This window comes from Pelophylax lessonae (genome assembly GCF_965119305.1).
Source record: "Pelophylax lessonae genome assembly, chromosome: 13".
NCBI classification, from domain to species: domain Eukaryota; kingdom Metazoa; phylum Chordata; class Amphibia; order Anura; family Ranidae; genus Pelophylax; species Pelophylax lessonae.
This window is the reverse complement of record NC_138780.1, coordinates 2593096-2606958: the sequence shown is the minus strand read 5'-3', so window position 1 is coordinate 2606958 and position 13863 is coordinate 2593096. Positions and strand designations below refer to the sequence as shown.

The window sequence follows — 13863 nt, the reverse complement described above, 5'->3', positions numbered from 1 at the left end:
GTCGGCAGTTTCTAGAGGCAGTCGGCAGTTTCTAGCGGCAGTCGGCAGTTTCTAGCGGCAGTCGGCAGTTTCTAGCGGCAGTCGGCAGTTTCTAGCGGCAGTCGGTAGTTTCTAGCGGCAGTCGGTAGTTTCTAGCGGCAGTCGGTAGTTTCTAGCGGCAGTCGGTAGTTTCTAGCGGCAGTCGGTAGTTTCTAGCGGCAGTCGGTAGTTTCTAGCGGCAGTCGGCAGTTTCTAGCGGCAGTCGGCAGTTTCTAGCGGCAGTCGGCAGTTTCTAGCGGCAGTCGGCAGTTTCTAGAGGCAGTCGGCAGTTTCTAGCGGCAGTCGGCAGTTTCTAGCGGCAGTCGGCAGTTTCTAGCGGCAGTCGGCAGTTTCTAGCGGCAGTCGGCAGTTTCTAGCGGCAGTCGGTAGTTTCTAGCTTCCACCCACCCACAGCTAGGGTCTGTGGGTGGGTGGAAGGTGAGAGAGGGTCTGTGGGTGGAAGGTGAGAGAGGGTCTGTGGGTGGAAGGTGAGAGAGGGTCTGTGGGTGGGTGGAAGGTGAGAGAGGGTCTGTGGGTGGGTAGTAGGTGAGAGAGGGTCTGTGGGTGGGTGGAAGGTGAGAGAGGGTCTGTGGGTGGGTGGAAGGTGAGAGAGGGTCTGTGGGTGGGTGGAAGGTGAGAGAGGGTCTGTGGGTGGGTGGAAGGTGAGAGAGGGTCTGTGGGTGGGTGGAAGGTGAGAGAGGGTCTGTGGGTGGGTGGTAGGTGAGAGAGGGTCTGTGGGTGGAAGGTGAGAGAGGGTCTGTGGGTGGGTGGAAGGTGAGAGAGGGTCTGTGGGTGGGTAGTAGGTGAGAGAGGGTCTGTGGGTGGGTGGTAGGTGAGAGAGGGTCTGTGGGTGGGTGGAAGGTGAGGGAGGGTCTGTGGGTGGGTGGTAGGTGAGAGAGGGTGTGTGGGTGGGTGGTAGGTGAGAGAGGGTCTGTGGGTGGGTGGTAGGTGAGAGAGGGTCTGTGGGTGGGTGGAAGGTGAGAGAGGGTCTGTGGGTGGGTGGAAGGTGAGGGAGGGTCTGTGGGTGGGTGGAAGGTGAGAGAGGGTCTGTGGGTGGGTGGAAGGTGAGAGAGGGTCTGTGGGTGGGTGGAAGGTGAGGGAGGGTCTGTGGGTGGGTGGAAGGTGAGAGAGGGTCTGTGGGTGGGTGAGAGAGGGTCTGTGGGTGGGTGGAAGGTGAGAGAGGGTCTGTGGGTGGGTGGTAGGTGAGAGAGGGTCTGTGGGTGGGTGGAAGGTGAGAGAGGGTCTGTGGGTGGGTGAGAGAGGGTCTGTGGGTGGAAGGTTAGAGAGGGTCTGTGGGTGGGTGGAAGGTGAGAGAGGGTCTGTGGGTGGGTGGAAGGTGAGAGAGGGTCTGTGGGTGGGTGGTAGGTGAGAGAGGGTCTGTGGGTGGGTGGAAGGTGAGAGAGGGTCTGTGGGTGGGTGGAAGGTGAGAGAGGGTCTGTGGGTGGGTGGAAGGTGAGGGAGGGTCTGTGGGTGGGTGGAAGGTGAGAGAGGGTCTGTGGGTGGGTGGAAGGTGAGGGAGGGTCTGTGGGTGGGTGGAAGGTGAGAGAGGGTCTGTGGGTGGGTGGTGGGTGAGGGAGGGGCCACTTGGGGAAATTAACTCCAAATCAATCTGGCCCGACTGGATGAAAGGCAGTGGACCCTTGTTAAGGGGTCTGGGCTGCTACCCCAAGATACGGCCTAGTGGTCGCTTCCAAAGTTTCTAGAGGTAGTCGGTAGTTTCTAGAGGTAGTCGGTAGTTTCTAGCGGCAGTCGGTAGTTTCTAGCGGCAGTCGGTAGTTTCTAGCGGCAGTCGGTAGTTTCTAGCGGCAGTCGGTAGTTTCTAGCGGCAGTCGGCAGTTTCTAGCGGCAGTCGGCAGTTTCTAGCGGCAGTCGGCAGTTTCTAGCGGCAGTCGGCAGTTTCTAGCGGCAGTCGGCAGTTTCTAGAGGCAGTCGGCAGTTTCTAGAGGCAGTCGGCAGTTTCTAGAGGCAGTCGGCAGTTTCTAGCGGCAGTCGGCAGTTTCTAGCGGCAGTCGGCAGTTTCTAGCGGCAGTCGGCAGTTTCTAGCGGCAGTCGGCAGTTTCTAGCGGCAGTCGGTAGTTTCTAGCTTCCACCCACCCACAGCTAGGGTCTGTGGGTGGGTGGAAGGGGAGAGAGGGTCTGTGGGTGGAAGGTGAGAGAGGGTCTGTGGGTGGAAGGTGAGAGAGGGTCTGTGGGTGGGTGGAAGGTGAGAGAGGGTCTGTGGGTGGGTGGAAGGTGAGAGAGGGTCTGTGGGTGGGTGGAAGGTGAGAGAGGGTCTGTGGGTGGGTGGTGGGTGAGAGAGGGTCTGTGGGTGGGTGAGAGAGGGTCTGTGGGTGGGTGAGAGAGGGTCTGTGGGTGGGTGGAAGGTGAGAGAGGGTCTGTGGGTGGGTGGAAGGTGAGAGAGGGTCTGTGGGTGGGTGGAAGGTGAGAGAGGGTCTGTGGGTGGGTGGTGGGTGAGAGAGAGTCTGTGGGTGGGTGAGAGAGGGTCTGTGGGTGGGTGAGAGAGGGTCTGTGGGTGGGCGGAAGGTGAGAGAGAGTCTGTGGGTGGGTGGAAGGTGAGAGAGGGTCTGTGGGTGGGTGGTGGGTGAGAGAGGGTCTGTGGGTGGGTGAGAGAGGGTCTGTGGGTGGGTGAGAGAGGGTCTGTGGGTGGGTGGAAGGTGAGAGAGGGTCTGTGGGTGGAAGGTGAGAGAGGGTCTGTGGGTGGGTGGAAGGTGAGAGAGGGTCTGTGGGTGGGTGGAAGGTGAGAGAGGGTCTGTGGGTGGGTGGAAGGTAAGAGAGGGTCTGTGGGTGGGTGGTGGGTGAGAGAGGGTCTGTGGGTGGGTGGAAGGTGAGAGGGTCTGTGGGTGGGTGGTGGGTGAGAGAGGGTCTGTGGGTGGGTGGAAGGTGAGAGAGGGTCTGTGGGTGGGTGGAAGGTGAGAGAGGGTCTGTGGGTGGGTGGAAGGTGAGAGAGGGTCTGTGGGTGGGTGGAAGATGAGAGAGGGTCTGTGGGTGGGTGGAAGGTGAGAGAGGGTCTGTGGGTGGGAGGTAGGTGAGAGAGGGGCCACTTGGGGAAATTAACTCCAAATCAATCTGGCCCGACTGGATGAAAGGCAGTGGACCCTTGTTAAGGGGTCTGGGCTGCTACCCCAAGATACGGCCTAGTGGTCGCTTCCAAAGTTTCTAGAGGTAGTCGGTAGTTTCTAGCGGCAGTTTCTAGCGGCAGTCGGCAGCTTCTAGCGGCAGTCGGCAGTTTCTAGCGGCAGTCGGCAGCTTCTAGCGGCAGTCGGTAGTTTCTAGCGGCAGTTGGCAGTTTCTAGTTTCTAGCGGCAGTCGGCAGTTTCTAGCGGCAGTCGGCAGTTTCTAGCGGCAGTCGGCAGTTTCTAGCGGCAGTCGGCAGTTTCTAGCGGCAGTCGGCAGTTTCTAGCGGCAGTCGGCAGCTTCTAGCGGCAGTCGGCAGTTTCTAGTGGCAGTCGGTAGTTTCTAGCGGTCTAACCAACTACCATTAGAAACTATGGGGAAGGTGAAATCCTCATGGTGTCATCTGTCTGGCTGGGATTCAAACAGAGCGGTGTATATACAGGAGGTATGGGGGTGTATACAGAGAGGTATAGAGGTGTATATACAGGATAGAGGTGTATATGGAGCGGTGTATATAGAGGAGGATAGAGGTGTACACTGAGTGGTGTATATACAGGAAGTACGGAGGTGTATAGAGAGCGGTGTATATATACAGGAGGTATAGAGGTGTATACAGAGTGGTGTATATACAGGAGGTATAGAGGTGTATACAGAGTGGTGTATATACAGGAGGTATAGAGGTGTATACAGAGGGGTGTATATACAGGAGGTATAGAGGTGTATATACAGGAGGTATAGCGGTGTATACAGAGCGGTGTATATACAGAGGTATGGGGGTGTATACAGAGCGGTGTATATACAGGAGGTATAGAGGTGTATACGGAGAGGTGTATATACAGGAGGTATGGGGGTGTATATACAGGAGGTATAGCGGTGTATACAGAGCGGTGTATATACAGGAGGTATAGAGGTGTATATATAGGAGGTATGGAGGTGGACACCGATCAGCGTATATACAGGAGGCATAGCGGTGTATATACAGGAGGTATGGGGGTGTATATACAGGAGGTATGGGGGTGTATACGGAGCGGTGTATATACAGGAGGTATGGGGGTGTATACGGAGCGGTGTATATACACAGGAGGTATGGGGGTGTATATACAGGAGGTATGGGGGTGTATATACAGGAGGTATGGGGGTGTATATACAGGAGGTATGGGGGTGTATACGGAGCGGTGTATATACAGGAGGTATGGGGGTGTATATACAGGAGGTATGGGGGTGTATATACAGGAGGTATGGGGGTGTATATGGAGCGGTGTATATACAGGAGGTATGGAGGTGTATACAGAGCGGTGTATATACAGGAGGTATGGGGGTGTATATACAGGAGGTATGGGGTGTATACGGAGCGGTGTATATACAGGAGGTATGGGGGTGTATATACAGGAGGTTTGGGGGTGTATATACAGGAGGTTTGGGGGTGTATATACAGGAGGTATGGGGGTGTATATACAGGAGGTATGGGGTGTATATACAGGATAGAGGTCTTACCCGGACGAGGTAGGAGACTCCGGGTCCCATCACTTTGTCATCGGGGTGCAGCCATCCACGGGTGGGCTTGTTGACGAAGCTGCCATGTCGCGTCCACTCGTCTCCCGCCAGTTGTCCTCCTTCCACCCGGGACTTCCTCCCGCAGCTCAGCTTGTTCATATCCTGAGAGAAAACAGTAAAAGTCCTCCCTAAGTCAGGGCTGTCAGCGTTGTCGGCTGCCTCCCCCGGGCTGCCCATCTCCTTCCCTGACCCGGAGGAGAAGCTGCGAAGGTTGAGGAGGTTGGCCGGGTTGGAGAGTTTGAGGTTGGCCATTTTGGGGAAGAAGGAGCAGAGGGTGGTAGGACTGTCCTCCGACTCAGAGGACAGCTCAGCCAGGGGCAACATGGGGGCCAGAGAAGAAGAGGAGGCCGAGTTGGGCAAAGACTCCGCCACCATGATGTCCATGGAAAGAGCCGGCATCCCCGCGCCCAGAGCTTCCTCCACCGAGCTGACGGACTCGTTGCGCAGATGGTTGTACTTGGTTTTCGGCAGGAGATCCATAATGCCCGTCGGCAACTTGCACTCTACAGAAAGTGGGGGCCCGGGTCTCATAGTCCGGTGAGTCCAGGAGACCGAACGTTTACACACAACCCCCCCCCCCAACGTGGTACCTCACCCGACGTCAGATGGACCCTCACATGGAGGAGGATCAGGAGACCCAACGGGAGACCTTCGATAATCCACAGACGTCAGCAGAGTGACGCCAAGAGTCGCCTGGTCAGGCGCGGCATGGCATTCACACCCCTCCTTCTCCTGCCCTCAGCAATCGATGTCTTCCATTAGAACCCCACCGTGATCGACCTCCTACCCGGAGGACTGGTTGTGTCCCCTCCGACACACCCAGAGGAAGGAAGAGGAGATACGAGGACGGACCAGCGATGACAGGAAGAGGAGATACGAGGATGGACCAGCGAAGGCAGGAAGAGGAGATACGAGGATGGACCAGCGATGACAGGAAGAGAAGATGCAAGGCCAAGGACACCGGTGCTGTGACTTCACAGGTAGATGAGGAAGGTCAGCCGGCTGGGGAACAGCCGACGAGGAGAGCCGACATCCCAACCGGGAAAAGGACGGAGGAGCTCCGGTCTCAGGAGACCTCCACCGTGAAGGCCAAGGAAGGGTCCAGCTAATCTATGAATGGAGCGGAGCAGCGCAGCCTGATTAGCTATTCACATGTTCCCAGGAGAAGCAGCTGGCGGCCAATCACAGCGGCTCTGCTGACTCACGGGCAATGCTGACAGGAAGGCAGCCTCCAGGTTCGGCACGCAAAGATCACCGCGCCTCATTTCCTCTGCCTGTAACCCGAGCCCCGCACCCACCGCACTCAGCAACCCATCTGCTAATTAGATCTCACGCCCTCCTCCCTCAAGGACCCACAGAGCTGGCAATCTAGCAGCAAGGTCACATCATCCTGCGCTAAACACCCAGGCTGGCAGGTGGCTGCGAGAAAACCGCCGCTCTCGTTCTACAGCGCGCGTCGGTTTCCGAGGGGCTGCGTTGTCATGGAAACACTTAACTTATTAGAAGGCGGATGAGTCGTAATAGAAGGTCGCAGAGAGGATCCTAGCAATGAAAGCCAGCCAGGAACGGCGCTACCTGGTGGCGGTGGCAGGATGCTGCACGGCAGCTCAGAAAGGGAGGGGGGCCTGGGGGGGAAAGTGGGGTTAATTTCTGCCTGGAACTGCGCCACCCGGTGGCGGTGGCAGAAAGCTGCACGACAGCTCAGAAAGGGACGGAAACTGGGGGCAGGAGACTCAGGGTTCACAATGAGGGGTGAAATCCAGCCTGGAACGGCGCCACCCGGTGGCGATGGCAGGATGCTGCACAGCAGCTCAGAAAGGGAGGGGGCCTGGGGGGGGGGATGTGGGGTTTATTCCTACCTGGAACGGCGCCACCCGGTGGCAGTGGCAGCAAGCTGCACGACAGCTCAGAAAGGGATGGAAACTGGGGGAAGGAGTTTGGGGAGGACTTGGGGTTCACTCTGGCCTGAAATGGCGCCACCAGGTGGCTAGGGCAGCAAGCTGCACAACAGCTCAGAAAGGGACGGGGACTGGGGGAAGGAGGTTGGGGGGACTTTGGCATTACTCTGGCTTGGAACTTAGGGGGGAGGGGGGGAGGAGGATTGGGGGACCTGAAGTTTACAACTCGAGGGAGGGGGGTTCATTTCTGCCTGCAATGGCACCACCCGGTGGCAGCAAGCTGTATGACAACTCAGAAAGGGACGGGGACTGGGGGGGAAGGAGATTGGGGGGACTTTGGGTTGTCTCTGGCTTGGAACTTGGGGGGGGGTCACAATTCGAGGGGGGTTCTTTCTACTCTGCAAGGGTGCCACCCAGTGGCGGTAGCAGGATGCTGCTCAGCAGCTCAGAAAGGGATGGGAACTGGGGGAAGATCGGGGGGAAGGGGCTCATATCCGCCTGCAACGGCGCCACCCGGTGGCAGCAAGCTGCATGACAGCTCAGAAAGGGACGAGAACTGGGGGAAGGAGATGGGGGGGGACTTGGGGTGAAGAATCGGGGGAGGGGGAGTTAATTCTGGTCTGGAACGGCACCACCCGGTGGCGGTGGCAGGAAGCTGCTTGACAGCTCAGAAAGGGATGAAAACTGGGGGGACAGAGATTGGGGGACTTGGGGTTCACTCTGGCTTGGACCTTGGGGGGGGGGGGGGTAACAATTTGAGGGGGGTTCATTCTACTCTGCAAGGGTGCCACCCATTGGCGGTAGCAGGATGGGAACTGGGGGGAGATTAGGGGGACTTACAATCGGGGAGGGGGCTCATATCCCCCTGCAGCGGCGCCACCCAGTGGCAGCAAGCTGCATGATATCTCAGAAAGGGACGAGAACTGGGAGGACGGAGATTGGGGGGACTTGGGGTTCACTTCTGCCTGGAACAGTACCACCTGGTGGCAGGACACTGCTTCACAACTCAGAAAGGGGCAAGAACTAGGGGAAGGAGATTGGGGATACTTGGGGTTCACAATCGTGGGAGGGGGGCGGGTCATTCACCTGGTGGCGGGGGCAGGACGCTACACGGCAGTGGAGAAAAGGACAAGAACTAGGGGAAGGAGATTGGGGGGACTTGGGGTTCACAATCGTGGGAGGGGTGTTTATTCCAGCCCAGAACAGCGCCACCTGATGGCAGGAAGCTGCACGGCACCTCAGAAAGTGACAGGAACTGGAGGAAGGAAATTGGGGTGACTTGGGGTTCACAATTGTGGGGGAGGGGGGGTTCATTTCAGCCTGCAACGCGCGCCACCTGTGGCAGCTCAGAGAGGGAAGAGAACTGGGGGGGGGGACTTGGGGTTCACTCAGGCCTGGAACGGCACCACCCAGTGGCGGTGGCAGGACGCTGCACAACAGCTCAGAAAGGGAGGGAGATTGGGAGGACTTGGGGTTCACAATTACGAGGAGGAGGGGCTACTATTTCAGTTATGGGCGGAGACTTCAGCCAGACAGTCCCACCTGGGGTTCCAAGCTCCACCCTCCTGCTGCAGAGTCTCACTTCTCCTGCTGTGTCCTCCGTAACATCACAGACAAATGAACGGTGGGGGCACAAATTTCACCCCCGGGGGGCGATTCGCCTCGCGCCTCCACACAGAACTGAAACCGGAGCGTTGGGTGGAAAAGCCTTTAAAGAGGGAAGTATGGGAGGGTGAGAATCGGCATCCGCATCACTTCCTGTCCCGGTGACTACACAGGAAATGAGCAGATCTTCCTCAAATAATGCCGAGATTCTCTCCCCCCCCCCCCCTCCGTCGGAGAGAATTTGCTCACTTCCTGTCCTGGTGACCACACAGGAAATTAGCGTATCTCTCTAGAGGGGGGTCACGGAGGACAAATAACACCTGACCAAGATTACCACCCCTCCTCCACTCCAAACGCATTGGTAGTGTCCCCCCGTTGGGGAAATTTTGCTCACTTCCTATCTCGGTGACCACATATAGGGTGAGGGGGAAAAAAAAAATCGTCCAATTGTTGCAGAAGCAGCTATAAATTAATTTGTAATAGAGGAAATATAGCAAAGGGGTGGAGACACCTGGAAGAGGGCGGAGACACCCCAGGAATCAGAGTGAAATGCCCCCATTGGGTGGGAGGGGCAGTAATAGAAGAGAGAAGCGTGCCGTGTGATTCCAGGAAGCGGAGTTGTTGCTATGGGTTACGCGGTGTGGCAGAGCTATAAATAATCTGACCCCCCCCCCCCCCCTTCCGTTGGCCTTCTCAGATGCTATTTTATTAATTGAATGCAGAGCCGGCCCCCGGGGACCCCGCAGCTTCCTGCAGTCCTCCGCCTCCCCCACTCATCAGGATGGCAGGCAGCACACAGGAAGGAGCCGGGCCCTGGCCTGAGGAAGAGGGGGGGGAGGGGGGGCATTAACTCCATCCCTGCTGGAGGCCAAGAAGAGCTAAACCTGGGGGCCAACTGCTGTACTACAAGTCCCAGCATCCTCCTCAGCCTCTGTACTACAAGTCCCAGCATCCCCCCTCAGCCTCTGTACTACAAGTCCCAGCATCCCCCCTCAGCCTCTGTACTACAAGTCCCAGCATCCCCCTCAGCCTCTGTACTACAAGTCCCAGCATCCCCCCTCAGCCTCTGTACTACAAGTCCCAGCATCCCCCTCAGCCTCTGTACTACAAGTCCCAGCATCCCCCTCAGCCTCTGTACTACAAGTCCCAGCATCCTCCCTCAGCCTCAAGTACTACAAGTCCCAGCATCCTCCCTCAGACTCTGTACTACAAGTCCCAGCATCCCCCCTCAGCCTCTGTACTACAAGTCCCAGCATCCCCCTCAGCCTCAAGTACTACAAGTCCCAGCATCCCCCCTCAGCCTCAAGTACTACAAGTCCCAGCATCCCCCCTCAGCCTCTGTACTACAAGTCCAAGCATCCCCCTCAGCCTCTGTACTACAAGTCCCAGCATCCCCCCTCAGCCTCTGTACTACAAGTCCCAGCATCCTCCCTCAGCCTCAAGTACTACAAGTCCCAGCATCCTCCCTCAGACTCTGTACTACAAGTCCCAGCATCCCCCTTCAGCCTCTATACTACAAGTCCCAGCATCCCCCTCAGCCTCTGTACTACAAGTCCCAGCATCCCCCTCAGCCTCAAGTACTACAAGTCCCAGCATCCTCCCTCAGACTCTGTACTACAAGTCCCAGCATCCCCCCTCAGCCTCTGTACTACAAGTCCCAGCATCCCCCTCAGCCTCAAGTACTACAAGTCCCAGCATCCCCCCTCAGCCTCAAGTACTACAAGTCCCAGCATCCCCCCTCAGCCTCTGTACTACAAGTCCAAGCATCCCCCTCAGCCTCTGTACTACAAGTCCCAGCATCCCCCCTCAGCCTCTGTACTACAAGTCCCAGCATCCTCCCTCAGCCTCAAGTACTACAAGTCCCAGCATCCTCCCTCAGACTCTGTACTACAAGTCCCAGCATCCCCCTTCAGCCTCTGTACTACAAGTCCCAGCATCCCCCTTCAGCCTCTATACTACAAGTCCCAGCATCCCCCTCAGCCTCTGTACTACAAGTCCCAGCATCCCCCTCAGCCTCTGTACTACAAGTCCCAGCATCCCCCTCAGCCTCTGTACTACAAGTCCCAGCATCCCCCTTCAGCCTCTGTACTACAAGTCCCAGCATCCCCCTTCAGCCTCTGTACTACAAGTCCCAGCATCCCCCTTCAGCCTCTGTACTACAAGTCCCAGCATCCCCCTTCAGCCTCTGTACTACAAGTCCCAGCATCCCCCTCAGCCTCTGTACTACAAGTCCCAGCATCCCCCTCAGCCTCTGTACTACAAGTCCCAGCATCCTCCTCAGCCTCTGTACTACAAGTCCCAGCATCCCCCTAAGCCTCTGTACTACAAGTCCCAGCATCTCCCTCAGCCTCTGTACTACAAGTCCCAGCATCCCCCCTTAGCCTCTGTACTACAAGTCCCAGCATCCCCCCCTCAGCCTCTGTACTACAAGTCCCAGCATCTCCCTCAGCCTCTGTACTACAAGTCCCAGCATCCCTCCTCAGCCTCTGTACTACAAGTCCCAGCATCCCCCTCAGCCTCTGTACTACAAGTCCCAGCATCCCCCCTCAGCCTCTGTACTACAAGTCCCAGCATCCCCCCCTCAGCCTCTGTACTGCTGTACTACAAGTCCCAGCATCCCCCCCTCAGCCTCTGTACTACAAGTCCCAGCATCCCCCCCTCAGCCTCTGTACTACAAGTCCCAGCATCCCCCTCAGACTCTGTACTACAAGTCCCAGCATCCCCCTCAGACTCTGTACTGGTGCTCCCAGCATCCCCCCTCAGCCTCTGTACTACAAGTCCCAGCATCCCCCTCAGCCTCTGTACTACAAGTCCCAGCATCCCCCCTCAGCCTCTGTACTACAAGTCCCAGCATCCCCCCCCCCTCAGCCTCTGTACTGCTGTACTACAAGTCCCAGCATCCCCCTCAGCCTCTGTACTACAAGTCCCAGCATCCCCCCTCAGCCTCTGTACTACAAGTCCCAGCATCCCCCCTCAGCCTCTGTACTACAAGTCCCAGCATCCCCCCCTCAGCCTCTGTACTGCTGTACTACAAGTCCCAGCATCCCCCCCTCAGCCTCTGTACTACAAGTCCCAGCATCCCCCCCTCAGCCTCTGTACTACAAGTCCCAGCATCCCCCCCTCAGCCTCTGTACTACAAGTCCCAGCATCCCCCCCTCAGCCTCTGTACTACAAGTCCCAGCATCCCCCCTCAGCCTCTGTACTACAAGTCCCAGCATCCCCCCTCAGCCTCTGTACTACAAGTCCCAGCATCCCCCTCAGCCTCTGTACTACAAGTCCCAGCATCCCCCCTCAGCCTCTGTACTGCTGCTCCCAGCGTTCCCTTTTAGAAAACCTGAGCCATACGTCTCTCAGGGGACTACAACTCCCAGAATAAACTATTAACTATAACGCTTTACTCTTAAAGGGGACCTGTCATCAGAGGCACTGGGCATGCATGGTGGTGGGGGGAGGGGTTAAATAAAAGGCTCCAATTCCTCCATTTATTTGTGGAACGGTGAGGAATATTCCATTCCAGGTGACCGGCCCCTCCCCCTCCCGGTTCCAGAAGTTGGGACTCTATATATAACCTGGCTGAGCGTCTAGACATGACATGTATTCCGGCACGCGGAGGGGGAAGGGACAGCAAGGGGGGGGGGGGGATATAAAACATCTCACAACTTACAGACCAAATCAATGATTGCAATGAAAGTCTTCTGTCATCCAATCAGATTCCGGAATTTAATGACCTACAACTGCCACTCCACCCCCTACCCAACCTACAGAGGGTGGGACTATGGACCAATAAATGCCACTCCTCCCCCTACCCAACCTACAGAGGGTGGGACTATGGACCAATAAATGCCACTCCTCCCCCTACCCAACCTACAGAGGGTGGGACTATGGACCAATAAATGCCACTCCTCCCCCTACCCAACCTACAGAGGGTGGGACTATGGACCAATAAATGCCACTCCTCCCCCTACCCAACCTACAGAGGGTGGGACTATGGACCAATAAATTCCACTCCACCCCCTACCCAACCTACAGAGGGTGGGACTATGGACCAATAAATGCCACTCCTCCCCCTACCCAACCTACAGAGGGTGGGACTATGGACCAATAAATGCCACTCCTCCCCCTACCCAACCTACAGAGGGTGGGACTATGGACCAATAAATGCCACTCCACCCCCTACCCAGCCTACAGAGGGTGGGACTATGGACCAATAAATGCCACTCCTCCCCCTACCCAACCTACAGAGGGTGGGACTATGGACCAATAAATGCCACTCCTCCCCCTACCCAACCTACAGAGGGTGGGACTATGGACCCATAAATTCCACTCCACCCCCTACCCAACCTACAGAGGGTGGGACTATGGACCCATAAATTCCACTCCACCCCATACCCTACCTACAGAGGGTGGGACTATGAACCCATCAATTCCACTCCACCCCCTTCCCTACCGACAGAGGGTGGGACTATGGACCAATAAATGCCACTCCACCCCCTTTCCAACCTACTGAGGGTGGGACTATGGACCTACAACTGCAACTCCACCCCTACCCAACCTACAGAGGGTGGGACTATGAACCCATCAATTCCACTCCACCCCCTTTCCAACCTACAGAGGGAGGGACTATGAACCCATAAATTCAACTCCACCCCCTTTCCAAACTACAGAGGGTGGGACTATGGACCTACAACTGAAACTCCACCCCCTACCCTACCTACAGAGGGTGGGACTATGGACCTACAACTGAAACTCCACCCCCTACCCAACCTACAGAGGGTGGGACTATGGACCCATAAATTCCACTCCACCCCATACCCAACCTACAGAGGGTGGGACTATGGACCCATAAATTCCACTCCACCCCATACCCAACCTACAGAGGGTGGGACTATGAACCTATCAATTCCACTCCACCCCCTTTCCAACCTACAGAGGGTGGGACTATGAACCTACAACTGCCACTCCACCCCCTACCCAACCTACAGAGGGTGGGACTATGGACCCATCAATTCTACTCCACCCCCTTCCCAACCTACAGAGGGTGGGACTATGAACCCATCAATTCCACTCCACCCCCTTTCCAACCTACAGAGGGTGGGACTATGAATCCATAAATTCAACTCCACCCCCTTTCCAACCTACAGAGGGTGGGACTATGAACCCATAAATTCAACTCCACCCCCTTTCCAACCTACAGAGGGTGGGACTACGAACCCATCAATTCCACTCCACCCCCCTTTCCAACCTACAGAGGGTGGGACTATGAACCCATAAAATTCAACTCCACCCCCTTTCCAACCTACAGAGGGTGGGACTATGAATCCATAAATTCAACTCCACCCCCTTTCCAACCTACAGAGGGTGGGACTATGAACCCATAAATTCAACTCCACCCCCTTTCCAACCTACAGAGGGTGGGACTATGGACCTACAACTGCCACTCCACCCCCTTTCCAACCTACTGAGGGTGGGACTATGAACCCATAAATGTCACTCCACCCCCAACCTACAGAAGGTGGGACTATGAACCCATAAATTCAACTCCACCCCCTTTCCAACCTACAGAGGGTGGGACTATGGACCTACAACTGCCACTCCACCACCTACCCAACCTACAGAGGGTGGGACTATGGACCCAAAACTGCCACCCCCTCCACCTACCCAACCTACAGAGGGT

The 13863-nt window shown here is 56.7% G+C and overlaps 1 protein-coding gene and 1 long non-coding RNA gene across 4 annotated transcripts in view; both read right to left on the bottom strand.

The window, feature by feature from the left end:
• Positions 1-13863, bottom strand: part of SHC1 (SHC adaptor protein 1) — a 47417-nt gene that overhangs the window by 24114 nt on the left and 9440 nt on the right. For 2 of the 3 annotated variants that reach the window (XM_082275148.1, XM_082275149.1), the window contains one exon: positions 4627-4788. In XM_082275148.1, the coding sequence (XP_082131274.1) occupies positions 4627-4788 (162 nt within the window). Of the gene's footprint in view, positions 1-4626; positions 6177-13863 lie in introns of those variants that run through there. The other variant, XM_082275147.1, reaches the window with a different exon arrangement.
• LOC309569363 lies at positions 12850-13834 on the bottom strand. The gene is made up of 3 exons (XR_014226065.1): positions 13746-13834; positions 13592-13644; positions 12850-13165 (listed from the first exon to the last, which is right to left on the bottom strand). It is a non-coding gene; the product is annotated as an uncharacterized lncRNA (long non-coding RNA).